The 12,777-nt window shown below is 43.2% G+C and overlaps 1 protein-coding gene across 3 annotated transcripts in view; it reads left to right on the forward strand.

Annotated features, from left to right (window-relative positions):
- Nucleotides 1–855: 855 nt before the first annotated feature.
- The window catches only part of trpm5 (transient receptor potential cation channel, subfamily M, member 5), a 106,968-nt gene continuing 95,046 nt past the window's right edge, over nt 856–12,777 (forward strand). For 2 of the 3 annotated variants that reach the window (XM_048545068.1, XM_048545070.1), the window contains exon 1: nt 856–1,045. In XM_048545068.1, the coding sequence (XP_048401025.1) occupies nt 980–1,045 (66 nt within the window). In that variant the 5' untranslated portion in view covers nt 856–979. Of the gene's footprint in view, nt 1,046–1,232; nt 1,412–12,777 lie in introns of all 3 variants that reach the window. The other variant, XM_048545069.2, reaches the window with a different exon arrangement.

Consider the following 12,777-nt stretch of genomic DNA (forward strand, 5'->3'; position numbering starts at 1 on the left):
TGGACATCAGTTACAAGCTGGTTGCCTGAGATGGAGACTGAGAGGTCCAGGAAGGTGAGGGATGGCCCAGGTGAACTGAAGGTTGGGGTGGAAGGTGTTGGTGAAGTGGATGAACTGTTTGAGCTCCTCTGGGGAGCAAGAGGCGGCGCCGATACAGTCATCAATGTACCGGAGGAAGAGGTGGGGTTTGGGGCCTGTGTAGGTGCGGAAGAGGGACTGTTCCACGTAACCTACAAAGAGGCAGGCATAGCTGGGGCCCATGCGGGTGCCCATGGCCACCCCCTTAGTCTGTAGGAAGTGGGAGGAGTCAAAAGAGAAGTTGTTGAGTGTGAGGACGAGTTCAGCTAGGCGGATGAGAGTGTCGGTGGAGGGGGACTGGTCGGGCCTGCGGGACAGGAAGAAGCGGAGGGCCTTGAGGCCATCTCCATGCGGAATGCAGGTGTACAGGGACTGGACGTCCATGGTGAATATGAGGTGTTGGGGGCCAGGGAATTGGAAGTCCTGGAGGAGGTGGAGGGCGTGGGTGGTGTCACGGACGTAGGTGGGGAGTTCCTGGACCAAAGGGGAGAAAATGGAGTCCAGTTTTCACTGTATTTAGTTACAGGTGACCACAATAAGTCAAATCATGTGGGTGTGAAAGATACCGCACTCAGGAGAGCAGGGAGTTCTCCCCTGTTGTCCTGGGCAATGTTCGTCCCTCCATCGACAGTACAAAAGCTCCCTTGGTCAACACTGGTGGAAGCTGGATAGTATCATATTGTAGGTCACGCCCAGTTTTTATCGTTCGGCCTCCCTCACCCACCTCCTTTATCTGAAACTGCTGTTCGCCATCGGATAACAAGCCGGAGGCGATGAACTTTCCCCCCAAAACAGCACTGGGACAGGAAGCGGTCTGAAATACCTCCCTCGGTAGAGTAGGTCCTTGGCGCAGAAGAGCTGCTGAAATCCATTGTAAGCGGACTAATTAAAAACTCGCGGGATGGACAAACTGGGCACAGAGATGATTGAAAATCCCGAAATGGTCAACATTGAGGAACCACAGCAGGTGAGAAACTGTCTGATTCCATTTCACTGTTGTTTATTTTGTTTCAAAATTTCAGAATGAAAAAATGACAGGGAAGATGCAGTTAGCTGGAATAATCGTTATTGTCGGAACTGCAGGAGATAAAAGGTGATATTTAAATATTTGCAAACCCATTGGCTGAATAAAGACACAAGCGGTTCTTTCACAGGGGATGCGGCTCTGGCTCCCTGAGTGATGATTTCTGTCGTGGCTGGCGGTTACCGACTAGAAACGTACTTTGTAAACTGCAGAGACAGCAAGGGACTTTGCAAATGCTTTTAAATGTTCTAAACAGCCCGTTCAGAGATGGAACAGGTGGGCCTTGAAGTTGCGTCTCCTGGTTCAGAGGTAGGAAGACTACTTAGCAAAAAAAAACCCTCACTTTGATAGACATTGCCTTCTCATTGATCAGTAAAAAAATACGTGAACAAATGCAATCCTCAATATGAAGAGGTACTGATCTTTATTATGCGAGTTGCATCCCCCCTTTCTGGTTAATGTCTTTACCTTTATCATACATCAATTGCTGTATTTCAAACATAAAGAAAAGCAGCTTGTGAAATAGGATACTCTTTTTTCTGTAATGTGTTCAAACAAAACAATTCTTTTATGTTGTGGTGAAATGTCATATTCAAGTTTCTAAAAGAAAGGTTTTCCACAAAGGATGATCTCCTTCATCCTTTCTTAATGGACTATTTAGTTCCAAACAATATCCGGATAAAGGTAACTAATTTTTAAAAAAATTTCAAAATATACTTTATTTATTAAAAAACAACTTTTGTGTCGCAAACACAATTTCGCACTGCACAGCAGCATATTAAGGGAACAGACATTGGAGTTTGACTCTATTAAAACAAAGCAAAGGCATCTCTTAATTGAACCACATCATATTTACTTGTATTTGAGGCACAGGAAGGGTCTGATAACGGAACAGACCCTCGTTTAACTTCAGCAGAAAGACCTCAGATGGTAGTCTCTCTGCATTGTGCCCTGTCAACATCTGCCCCAAGCTTTAGCGTGTCTCTCAGCATGTAGTACTGGACCTTGAAATGCACCATGCTGCAACACTCAGTTGAGGTCAACTCCTCGGCCTGGAAGACCAACAAAGTTCAGACAGATTGAAGAGTATCTTCCACCAAATCGTTAGTCCTGCAGGCACAGTCAACATGTGTCTTCGTGCATATCCAGGGATTCCCAGTTGGTTACAGTTCCACACAGGATATTCCCAAATGGTTAAGTTCCTAGATGAGGACGGATGAACTGGTTGTCTTTAATTCAACCCCTCTTGGTTGGTGGCAGTAAAGTTAATGTAAAAAGGACCCCTTCCCTCATGGATACCATTTCCCAAGCTGAATACAATAATTATTTTAAAAAGAACCAAATTAAGCAGGGTTTCTTGAATTAAAGATTGATTGAGTTTATTAGCAAATAAAGATGGTAAAACATGACGCACTGATTTGAAATGTGAATTGAGTGAAAAGGTAACAGTTAAAAAGATTCATGACTCAGGCTCTGGCTGATTAGATAGCTGTCCTCAAACTGAGCTCTTAATATCACCAGAGCCTAAAATTGAACATCAGACTATGAACACACACAGACCAGAGGTTGTAGTTGGGTTTTTTTCAAAAACCCACTTTTGTATATTCTTTGAAGCTGAGACGCAAGTGTGCCTAGAGTTTGGGACATAATCCACAGGATATGACTTTCTGCTGAGAGAGAGATTGCCAGTCATTATCTCTGTAGCCAAAGGGCATTACAGTCCAGTTTGTTTTGAATTGTATCTGCCCCTTTGAAGGATTGCTGTTTGATAGTCTCCTGGCACCTTTGCTTTGTGACATTGAATATTTCCTCTTGGGGACTTGCCAGTCACTGAATTCACATCCACAGCCATCTTTTGTTTACATGTCCACTTATTAAGAAAAATCAAGTTGCAATTACAAGTTCAGTATGTCCTGAAGTAATTCAGGGCTATGATGCATTGCCGTGACAATTTATATGTTCAGCAGAAGTCACAGACATAATTCTGCAGTCCATATTTATTGCTATGTTTGTATTCCCAAGTAAAACTGTCAACAGGAGCTATTTTATCTCTATATATCATGGTGGCCACAGATTGTTGGGAAAATAGGCATTCACCATTGTTCTTCATCTGGCAGTCCCTTGAAGCAAGGAAAACATTTGTTACAGAGTACACCCAGTGGCAAGAACTTGTGTGCGAAGTCTTTAATGTGGGGCGGCTGTTGCACTACAGCGCTGCCTGCAACAAGGCAGCAGGGATAGCAGAAGGATTTACAAGTTGGTAATCAACATGTTTGGCTGCATGTGTACCATTGACAGTCAAGAGTCTTGGAGTAAGAACTCAACCTGGAGCCTCTGGATCAGAGGCCTGAGTGCTAGTCACTGTGTCACAAGACTTCTGGATCCCATTAATATCGCTGAGTAAACCCCCACACCAATGGCTGATGAGCAAGTCCGTTCATATCTGTCACAATTGCCCTGGACAAAACTAAATAAAATAAAGTCACAGGGTAGAACTTCAGTTGAAACCATTTTTGCACATGTTGGAGTGAGGATGTGAGGGGAGGGGTCCAGGGCATGGACCTTGCATGTGAGGCATGACAAGGGTATATGATCAGGGAGAGGAAGGATCATAGACAGGGGCAGGGGTTTGGAACACCGGTGAATAAAAAGCAGGGTTAGAATCTCGACCGGGTGGATGAGAGCGGATGAAATCAGAAGTCATGGGTTTAGAGTGGAGAAGAAGGGATTGAGAATGATGTCAGTTGCGGGGTGGTGGGGTGGGGGTTGGGGGGGGGATGTCAAAAACTGTGATGAATTTTCTATGAATGTGCATAGTTTCGTCAGGCCTTCACTTTCCGGTCATCAAATTTGAAAGCATTCATTTTTGGTAACAGGTTGGTCCTAAGACATGGCTTTATAGAATGGGAATGCTGATGGCACCATCTGCTTTCCTATCTTGTAATGGAAAGGTCAAAAAGTAGGAAAATGCCTCAAATTAATCCAGGCATGTATTGTGGACACCTGTATTCTCCTTTGATGTTGAAAGCGGGATATTGAAAGCGGGGTCACAAGGTAGACAGGATAGTGAAGAAGGCATTTGATACACTTGCCTTTATTGGTCAGTGCACGGAGTACAGGAGCTGGGGGGGACGGGGGAACCATGTTGCGGCTGTCCAGGATAGTGATTAGGCCAGTTTTGGAATGCAGCATTCACTTCTGGTCTAGATTTACAAGGATGTTGCCAGGGTTGGAGAGTTTGAGCTATAGAGAGAAGCTGAATTGGCTGGGACTGTTTTCCCTGAAGTGTTGGATACTGAGGGGTGACCTTACAGAGGTTTAAAACATTGAGGGGCATGGATAGGGTGAATAGTCAAGGTCTATTCCCTGAGGTGGGGGAGTCCAAAACTAGAGGGCATAGGTTTAAGGTGAGAGGGGAAAGATTTAGAAGGGATCTAAGAGGCAACTTTTTCATGCAGAGGGTGGTGTGTATGTGGTAGAAGCTGCCAGAGGAAGTGGAGGAGGCTGTTACAATTGCGTTTGAAAGGCATCTGGTTCGGTGTACAAATAGGAAGGGTTTAGAGGCAGATGGGCCAAATTCTGGCAAATGGGACTAGATTAATTTAGGATATGTTTGAAAGGCATCTGGTTCGGTGTACAAATAGGAAGGGTTTAGAGGCATAAAGGCCAAATTCTGGCAAATGGGACTAGATTAATTTAGGATATGTTTGGCATGGATGAGTTGGACTGAACAGTCGGTTTCTGTGCTGTATAGCTTTATGATTTGAAGGCCATAATCAGGACCCCTTCCCATTGCCATGATTATAGGCGATGTACCCACACTGCTTCCCCTTTGTCATACCAGTTTCACATAGTCCTCAACTCCATGACATTTCAAAAATCTATCTACCTGTTCTTGTAAATACTATTAGTGATTTCGCCTCCGTAATTCTGTTGGATAGAATTACAAACATTCATACCCTTTTAGGGAAGAAATTCCTTCACGGCTCAGTTATAAATGAGTGTCCCTTTTATTCTGTAACTGTGTCCTCTTATTTGTGACTCCCCACGAGCCAAAACATCTACCCTAGCAAGTTCCTTTTAGAATCTTAGATAACAAGGTATAGAGCTTGGTTTCCCCGATGTAGGGGAGACTACAGCGGGAACAGCGGATATAATATACCTCCAAGCGGAGGCTTGGGGACCGCTTTGCGGAACACCTACGCTCAGTTCGCAACAAACAACTACACCTCCCAGTCGTGAACCATTTCAGCTCCCCCTCCCACTCCTTGGACGACATGTCAATCCTGGGCCTCCTGCAGTGTCACAATGATGCCGCCCGAAAGCTGCAGGAACAGCATCTCATATTTCACTCGGGAACCCTGCAGCCTAAGGGTATCAATGTGGACTTCACAAGCTTCAAAATCTCCCTTCCCCTACCGCACCCCAAAACCAGCCTAGCTAGTCCTTGCCTCCCTAACCATTCTTCCCACCTCAAGCCCCACCTCCATCTCCTACCCACCAACCTCATCCCGCCTCCTTGACCTGTCCGTCCTCCCAGGACCGACCTATCTCCTCCCTAACTCCCCACCTACATTCACCTTCACTGGCTCCAACCCCGCCCCTTTTACCTGTCTATCTCCTCTCCACCTATCTTCTCCTTCATCCATCTTCTACCCACCCCCCCCCTCCCTATTTGTTTCAGCATCCCCTTCCCCTCCCCCATTTCTGAAGAAGGGTCCAGACACTGCTTGGCTTGCTGTGTTCATCTAGCTCTACACCTTGTTATCTCAGAGTCTTCAGCATTGGCAGTTCCTACCAAGGCAGTATATTAGCATGGATTGAGGATTGGTTAACACCCAGAAAACAGAGTCAGGAATAATGTGGTGTTTTGCAAGGTTCAAGTCTTCTGTTTGTTTTATGCCCCTTCCTATCACAATGTGATCATTGTTCACCTCTTTGCTACCCTGTACCTCTGCTTTCTTTTTTTTTGAATTCCCTTCAATTGCCCCACTCTAGTTAGCCTTCAAGGTGATAGGGACACCCTGGAAATGCCTATGCCCTTTTTGCCTGCCATCGTCGGAGAAGAGTTGCCGACATGGTATCAGAAAAGTAGGCATTTAGCTGCCATAATTACTACAGTTACTGAGTTGGCCTTCTCTTTCCCCACTCAGCGTGAGTCATAGAGGTTCAAAGCATGGACACAGGCCCTTTGACCTAACTTGTCCATGTCACCCAGTTTTACAATTAAACTGGCTCCTAACCCATCCACATACCTGCCCAAATGTTTCTTAAGTGATAAAATTGTTGTTGCCTCCACCACCACCTCTGGCAGCCTATTCTAGATACGCACCACCCTCTGTGTGAAATAATTGCCTCTCTAGGTCATTTGGTATCTCTCCCCTCTTGCCTTGAACTTTTGCCCTCTAGTTTTAGGCTCCCCTACCATGGGGAAAAGCTGTTGGCTATCTATCTTATCTTTGCCTCTCATGATTTTATAAGACCTCTATAAGGCCGCCTTCAGTCTCCCAGGCTCCAGGGAGAAATGTCCCAGCCTACCCAACCTTTTCTTATAACTCAAACCTCCCAGTCCAGGCAGCATCCTAATAAATCTTTTCTGCACTCTTTCTAGATTAGTAATATCCTTTCTGTAGTTGGGTGACCAGAACTGAAAGCAGTACATGTGACCTTAACAACATCATTTGCAGGATGATTTTTACAAGTTTTTTGTTGCCGTAAACTAATTCCTACTGATTTAAGAAAATAAGGGACAAGGCTGTTGATTTTTGCTGAGCTGAATCTGACCTTCCTTTCTTGAAATAAGAGCTTTCTCCTTATGGAAAGACATGAGTTAAAACCCACCCCTTGCTGAAGTGCATTTGAGCAATCTCCCTATTCAGATTTTATTATCAAAAGGAATGGTCTATATTTCATAATCTCATTCAAACACAAACAATGTAGTAAGTTTGACATAGTTATAACGGGTTGGGCCAAATCACCTCATAAGTGTAAAGACTTAATTTACTTTAAGAAGCAAATTGTCTTGTCTTGGACTTTATTATGAACAAGGGTGGCTATGGCCTTTTTGATTGTGTTCTCATGCCAGAATAGTATAAGTGCAACTAAGATTTACCATCAACGAGAATCTGAGGACATTTCAATGATCAGTTAAGTGGGGAGTGGAATAACTGAGTTGCTTTCATAGGGAAGCAGCATAGATGCAGCAAACCTATTCATGCTCTGATCTTACTGAAGTTGGAACTTATTAGGGATAGCATTGGAATCATTGAGTATGGATGTGCGATAATCACAATAGAATATTTCACCAGGTGGTGGGACTGTGCTGGGATGGAGACAAATCATGTTGTAGAGGTAGAGGAAAAATATTTCTGATTTGAGAGTTTGTGGAACTGATGCTCATCAAAGACTATAAGGTTCTGAACAGTCTAGTTGAGCTTGCAGGTCATGCCAAGAATGGTGTAAAGTCGATATGACAATCGATTTGAGATGTTGGGACAGTTTTCCTTGGAGATGAGGAGGCCAAAGGGAGATTTGTTCAATGTTTTCAAAACTATGCTGGGTGTGGAGAAGAAGAAACTATTCTCGCCCAAACACATTGAGAACCTGACTGAGATAATGGGAACTGCAGATGCTGGAGAATCCAAGATAACAAAGTGTGAAGCTGGATGAACACAGCAGGCCAAACAGCATCTCGGGAGCACAAAAGCTGACATTTCAGGCCTGGACCCTTCATCAGAGAAGGCCCGAAACGTCAGCTTTTGTGTTCCTGAGATGCTGCTTGGCCTGCTGTGTTCATCCAGCTTCACACTTTATCTTGAGAACCTGACGGGTCAGTTTTAAAGAAGAAAATACACAATGAGGGGAGAAAAAAGCTATTTCATAACGAGTAGTTAGAGTCTGGAATGTAGTGACTGGACATGTGTGAAGATGAGTTCAAGAGGTCATTGGATGATCATTTGTGTAGAACCTCTGTCTAGGGTTTCGGAGATTGGCACCAAGTTGAAATACTTAAAAGACCCGGTACAGACATTGCTTTGATTCCAATGAACTGGAGACTATAATTTCAGGGAGTTTGCGATGCATAAGTGGCACATTCCTTTGAGCAATTTCAAATTTTAAGTTGTCCACAAAATGAAAATAGTTTCTTTAATAAGAATTTCTTGGTTATTTGGTACAATTTTACATTGTGAAGTTTTGTCACTCTTCCAGCTGTTAACTCGAGCTTCAGATGTTTTTAACATTTGTTCTTCTCCATGGAGATTGTAACACAATAGGCCGTAACATTTCAGGAAAGTGATCTTCTTTCACAACTGTGTGTCCCATTAATTGGATCGAAATGCAGCGAAAATGTTTAGTTGAGTAACATCTGAACTCATCGTGGAGACATTTGGGGCATGTTGGACTCTGTTTTAATTTTGTTGTCTTGTATGTGGGACTTTTGATTATGCAAACGGGTTGTTAAGTATGAAACAACTCACAGACCTAGTGAAAAGGGACTGGGTAAAATCTTACCTGATAGTAAAACTCCTGTCTGTTCATATCATTCCATGCAAATTCAGTTCATTATTTGCTTAGACCAGAATTGTCACAATTTAAACATGAAATAGTCAGAAGACTGTCAATATCAAGGACAAATTAGCATTATTGAAATTTGGGAAGACTGCTCATTTACAGTGGGAGTGGGGGGGGGGGTGAAATTCCAGCGTAGACCCTTTAGAGAGTCAGACAGGTATCATAAGTATTAGAAGGAGCACATATACCAGTGTGTGTATATAAAGATGTAGGAAACAGGCAAAATATCATGGTGATGTTATGACATGAACACCCTGCTGTCATCTGTTCCGATCAATGATGGCAGTAATCTTGAATTTGATTTAATTTATTTTCAGTATTTTTACTTTGCATCTGAACCCCAGATGTTTCAATTGGAGTACATGTAACACGTTTGATTGTCCCTATTCCTGGAGCTTTCATCACGTGACCTGCAAATTCCAGCCTCACTGCCAAGCCAAACAGCCCCTCGCTGTCTTCACGCCTCCCACCCCTGTCATGATTTTAATGTGTATTTGGTAGCATAGCGGTAATGTTATTAGACAATAGTCCTAAGGCTCTGGGGATCTGAGTTTTAAATCCAACTGGAGCTGTTGCTGGAAGTTTAAAGTCAACAGGTAACTCAGGAATCAAAGACAGATGAACCTCAGTAATGATGACCAGCACCCTCTCATTGTTTGTCACAAAGAAGACTTCTAGTTCACAAACGCTGAAATCTGCCACCGTTACGCAAACTGGCCTGTGAGAGTTTTGAATGTGGTTAACTTGTAACTACCCTCTGAAGTGGCCTAACAATCCACTCGTTTTAAGGGGCAACCAGAGATGGGCAACAAATGCTGCACTCATCAGTGGCACCCATAGCTTAAGAAAGAATAAAGGGAAAGAAGTCTTAAAATTCCTGGACACTGCAGCATCATCTCGAAGGCTGGGTAACATGTATTGATACCTCTGTACTTATCACTAGCTGTGCAACTGACCACAGCCATTTTAACTTTAATATCCCCCAGATTGGGAAAAAGTGTTTCTGTTCTTGCTGTGGCTTAGTATGTGGTATTCACTGCTTGTGGGTGCCATCACCCGTAAGATGGAAGGCTGTTCAGTGCATAACCACAAAGCTACTTCAGTTTTCCTTCAGCACCTATCCTGAATCCTCTGCCTTTAGTGATGTTGCAGCGACGTTCAGTTCTGGCAGGAAGAACAGCATCTTGTCCTTTTATGAGGCAGCCTTACTATCCTTGATGTTAACCTTAGACTTAGACCATATTTGAATAAATTACTTTTCTGTCTGGAATGAAATGTTGAATGGTAAGTCTGACTTTTAATAGAGTTGGCAACTGATTTAATATCCAGCCTGATGATGTGCTGCGTAGAGCCATGAGTACTTGTGGCTTTTACTTCCCCCTTTCAGGCTCAAGGGTCCCAGAAGCCTGACCAAATCCCTGATTCTTTCCAGCTCCATTCCGATCTGCCATGCTTCCCCACCCCATCCGTACACTACTGTCAGCTATTCCCAGGTTGCCTTTGTAAATGCCTATAATTTATTTTACTCTTACCATATCTCTGTTGTCCAATGGTAAAACTTCAGGCTTTCTGATTTCAATTTAAGAACACTCCAGGTCATATAGAAACAAGAGTAGACCGAACAGATGTTCAAGCCTGTTCCACCATTCAATGAGATCATGGATGATCTGTGGCCTGACTCCATATACCTGCCTTTGCCCACATCCTGTATTACCTTTGCTTAACAAAAATGTGTCAATTTCCGATTTGAAATTAACAACTCATTCCTGCATTCACTGCTGTTTGCGGAAAAGGGTTCCAAATATCTATCATCCTTTGTGTGTAGATGTTTGCTTTCTAACTGCAATTCTGAAGGATCTGGTCCTAATTCTCAGGCTATGCTCCCTAATTCTAGAGGCATCAGGCAGGAAAACGGACAAAACATATCAATGGAGGTGAAGGTAGCTTATCACCTTGGCGAACTTATGCAATAAGTGGTGAGATGTTCCAAGAATTATGCATGGGTACGTGGGGATGGAATCAGATGTGGGGTTTGCAGGGGCGGTAGTCACTGAGGTGCATTTGGTAAGATAACGTGAGAAATCTGACTCTGCCTTTCTGCAAGAAACTCTCCAAAAAAACTTGACACAACTGGCACTCCACGAATAAAAAATGTAGGATTCAGCCCAAAGAGTTTGAGTATGGCGAAAAACGGGGACTGGGAAGTCACAGAAACGAAAAGTTTATGATCAGGCAAAAGTGAAAAAAATGACAAACAATGATGTTTCAAGACAACAATGGAACTGAATTGTGCATTTAATGGGAGTATTATGTTATCCAAAATACGTTCTTGTTCACTTGAAATTGCTGACTAGCCACAGGAAAGCCACCTTGCTCCTCTGCGAATTCTAAGAACATGGGGTCTCAACTTTTAATGTTGTTTCTTTGAACCTTACTGTTCACAGTCTTGATGTAATAGAATCCTTGCAGTGCGGAAAGAGGCCATTTGGCCCATGAGGTCAACAGTGACCCTCTAAAGGACATCCCACCCAGACCACATCCCCCACCGTAACCCCACATGAGGTTTTTAGCCTGGCCAATCCATCTAACCTGCACATCTTTGGACTGTGGGAAGAAACCAGAGCACCTGGAGGAAACCCACGCAGACACGGGGTGAACATTATTTTTGTTTTCATTGGTTTAGTGACTGTTTAGTATCTTTGTTGATTTACTTAAATAAAATTTAATAAGCTTGACTGGGAAATAAACATATATAAAACAGATTCAAATCATCAATGGAATAATATGTCAAATCATCACAGTCACGTGGTAGAGAAGCACTAAAGAAATAAAAAGATAGCTTTCTTTACTCAGGGTAAGTAAATAGCTCAGGAAATAGAAGTCTGTGGAAACTATAAAAAACTGGAAGAATTGGAAAATGATCCATCAACATCTGAAAATCTGAAAGGTTGAAAACATTTAACTGAACAAGAGGAGTTAATAGCCCAGAATGGTGGGACAGTGGCGATGGCCCAGTGGTATTATCGCTGGACTGTTAATTCAGAGACCCAGGTAATGTACTGGGGACCCAGTTTAGAATCCCTGGAATATCCTGAATTAAGAGTCTAATGATGACTGTGAATCCATTGTTGATTGTTGAAAAAACCCATCTGGTTCATTAATATCCTTTAGGGAAGGAAACTGCTATCATTACCTGGTCTGGTCCACATGTGTCTTCAGACCCACAGCAATGCGGTCGACTGCCAACTACCCCTAGGCAGTAAATGCTGCCTAGCCAGACGTGAGAAAAATCAGTCAGAGCAAATGTGTTATATTCCTCATCCACCCTTTGGTTTCACAAGAGTCTAATGTCGTAAATTGCATGAAGTTAATAGGGCCTCAGGAAAAAGTGGAATTAACAACAACACCTTACACTTATATAATTCCTTCAACATGGGGGGAAAAAGGCTCAAAGCTGGAATTTCATAAACCAATGTATTACAATGACCCACAGTAGGAGTTATTAGGTCAGTTGACTGAAGGCTTCACCAAAGAGCATCTCCAGTTTTAATCAATGAAATTTATGGATGAAACAAAAAAAAATGGAGGACCAACAGTGACGGAAAGTGAAGTGCATGAAACCTGGTTCAAAAATAAAATTGAAGAGGTGAATTTTAACAATCCTCCTCCTTGCCTCCCCATCCCCACTCCCAAATGTTTCAGTTTGGGTCAGGTGGCACGTTGAAACAATTAAACATTTCAGCTACAAATCCCTACCTGAAAACATGTATTTTTAACTCCCTGTAAATGTAAATATGTGTGGCTGAGATAATTTTGTCCACTTGAAGTTTTAATTTGGCTGCACCCTGTTTCCTGGGTCGGGTTCCTGGCACCTCAAGGGATCCCAGATCACCTGAATCCAATAGTGGCACGGTTCCCTGGCACAAGCCCTACAGCTTCTAATCACCTCCCAACTTCTGATTTCCTGTGGGTTCCTCAATACTAGCTTTTCTCATCTCCCTACAGTTTAGTCTTTTGTCTCCTTGGATAATCAAAGAATCCCTTCAGTACTGACGCAGGCCGTTCAATCCATCAAATTCACACCAACCCTCTGAAGAGCATCC

Source organism: Stegostoma tigrinum, chromosome 17 (assembly GCF_030684315.1).
Source record: "Stegostoma tigrinum isolate sSteTig4 chromosome 17, sSteTig4.hap1, whole genome shotgun sequence".
Lineage (NCBI taxonomy): Eukaryota > Metazoa > Chordata > Chondrichthyes > Orectolobiformes > Stegostomatidae > Stegostoma > Stegostoma tigrinum.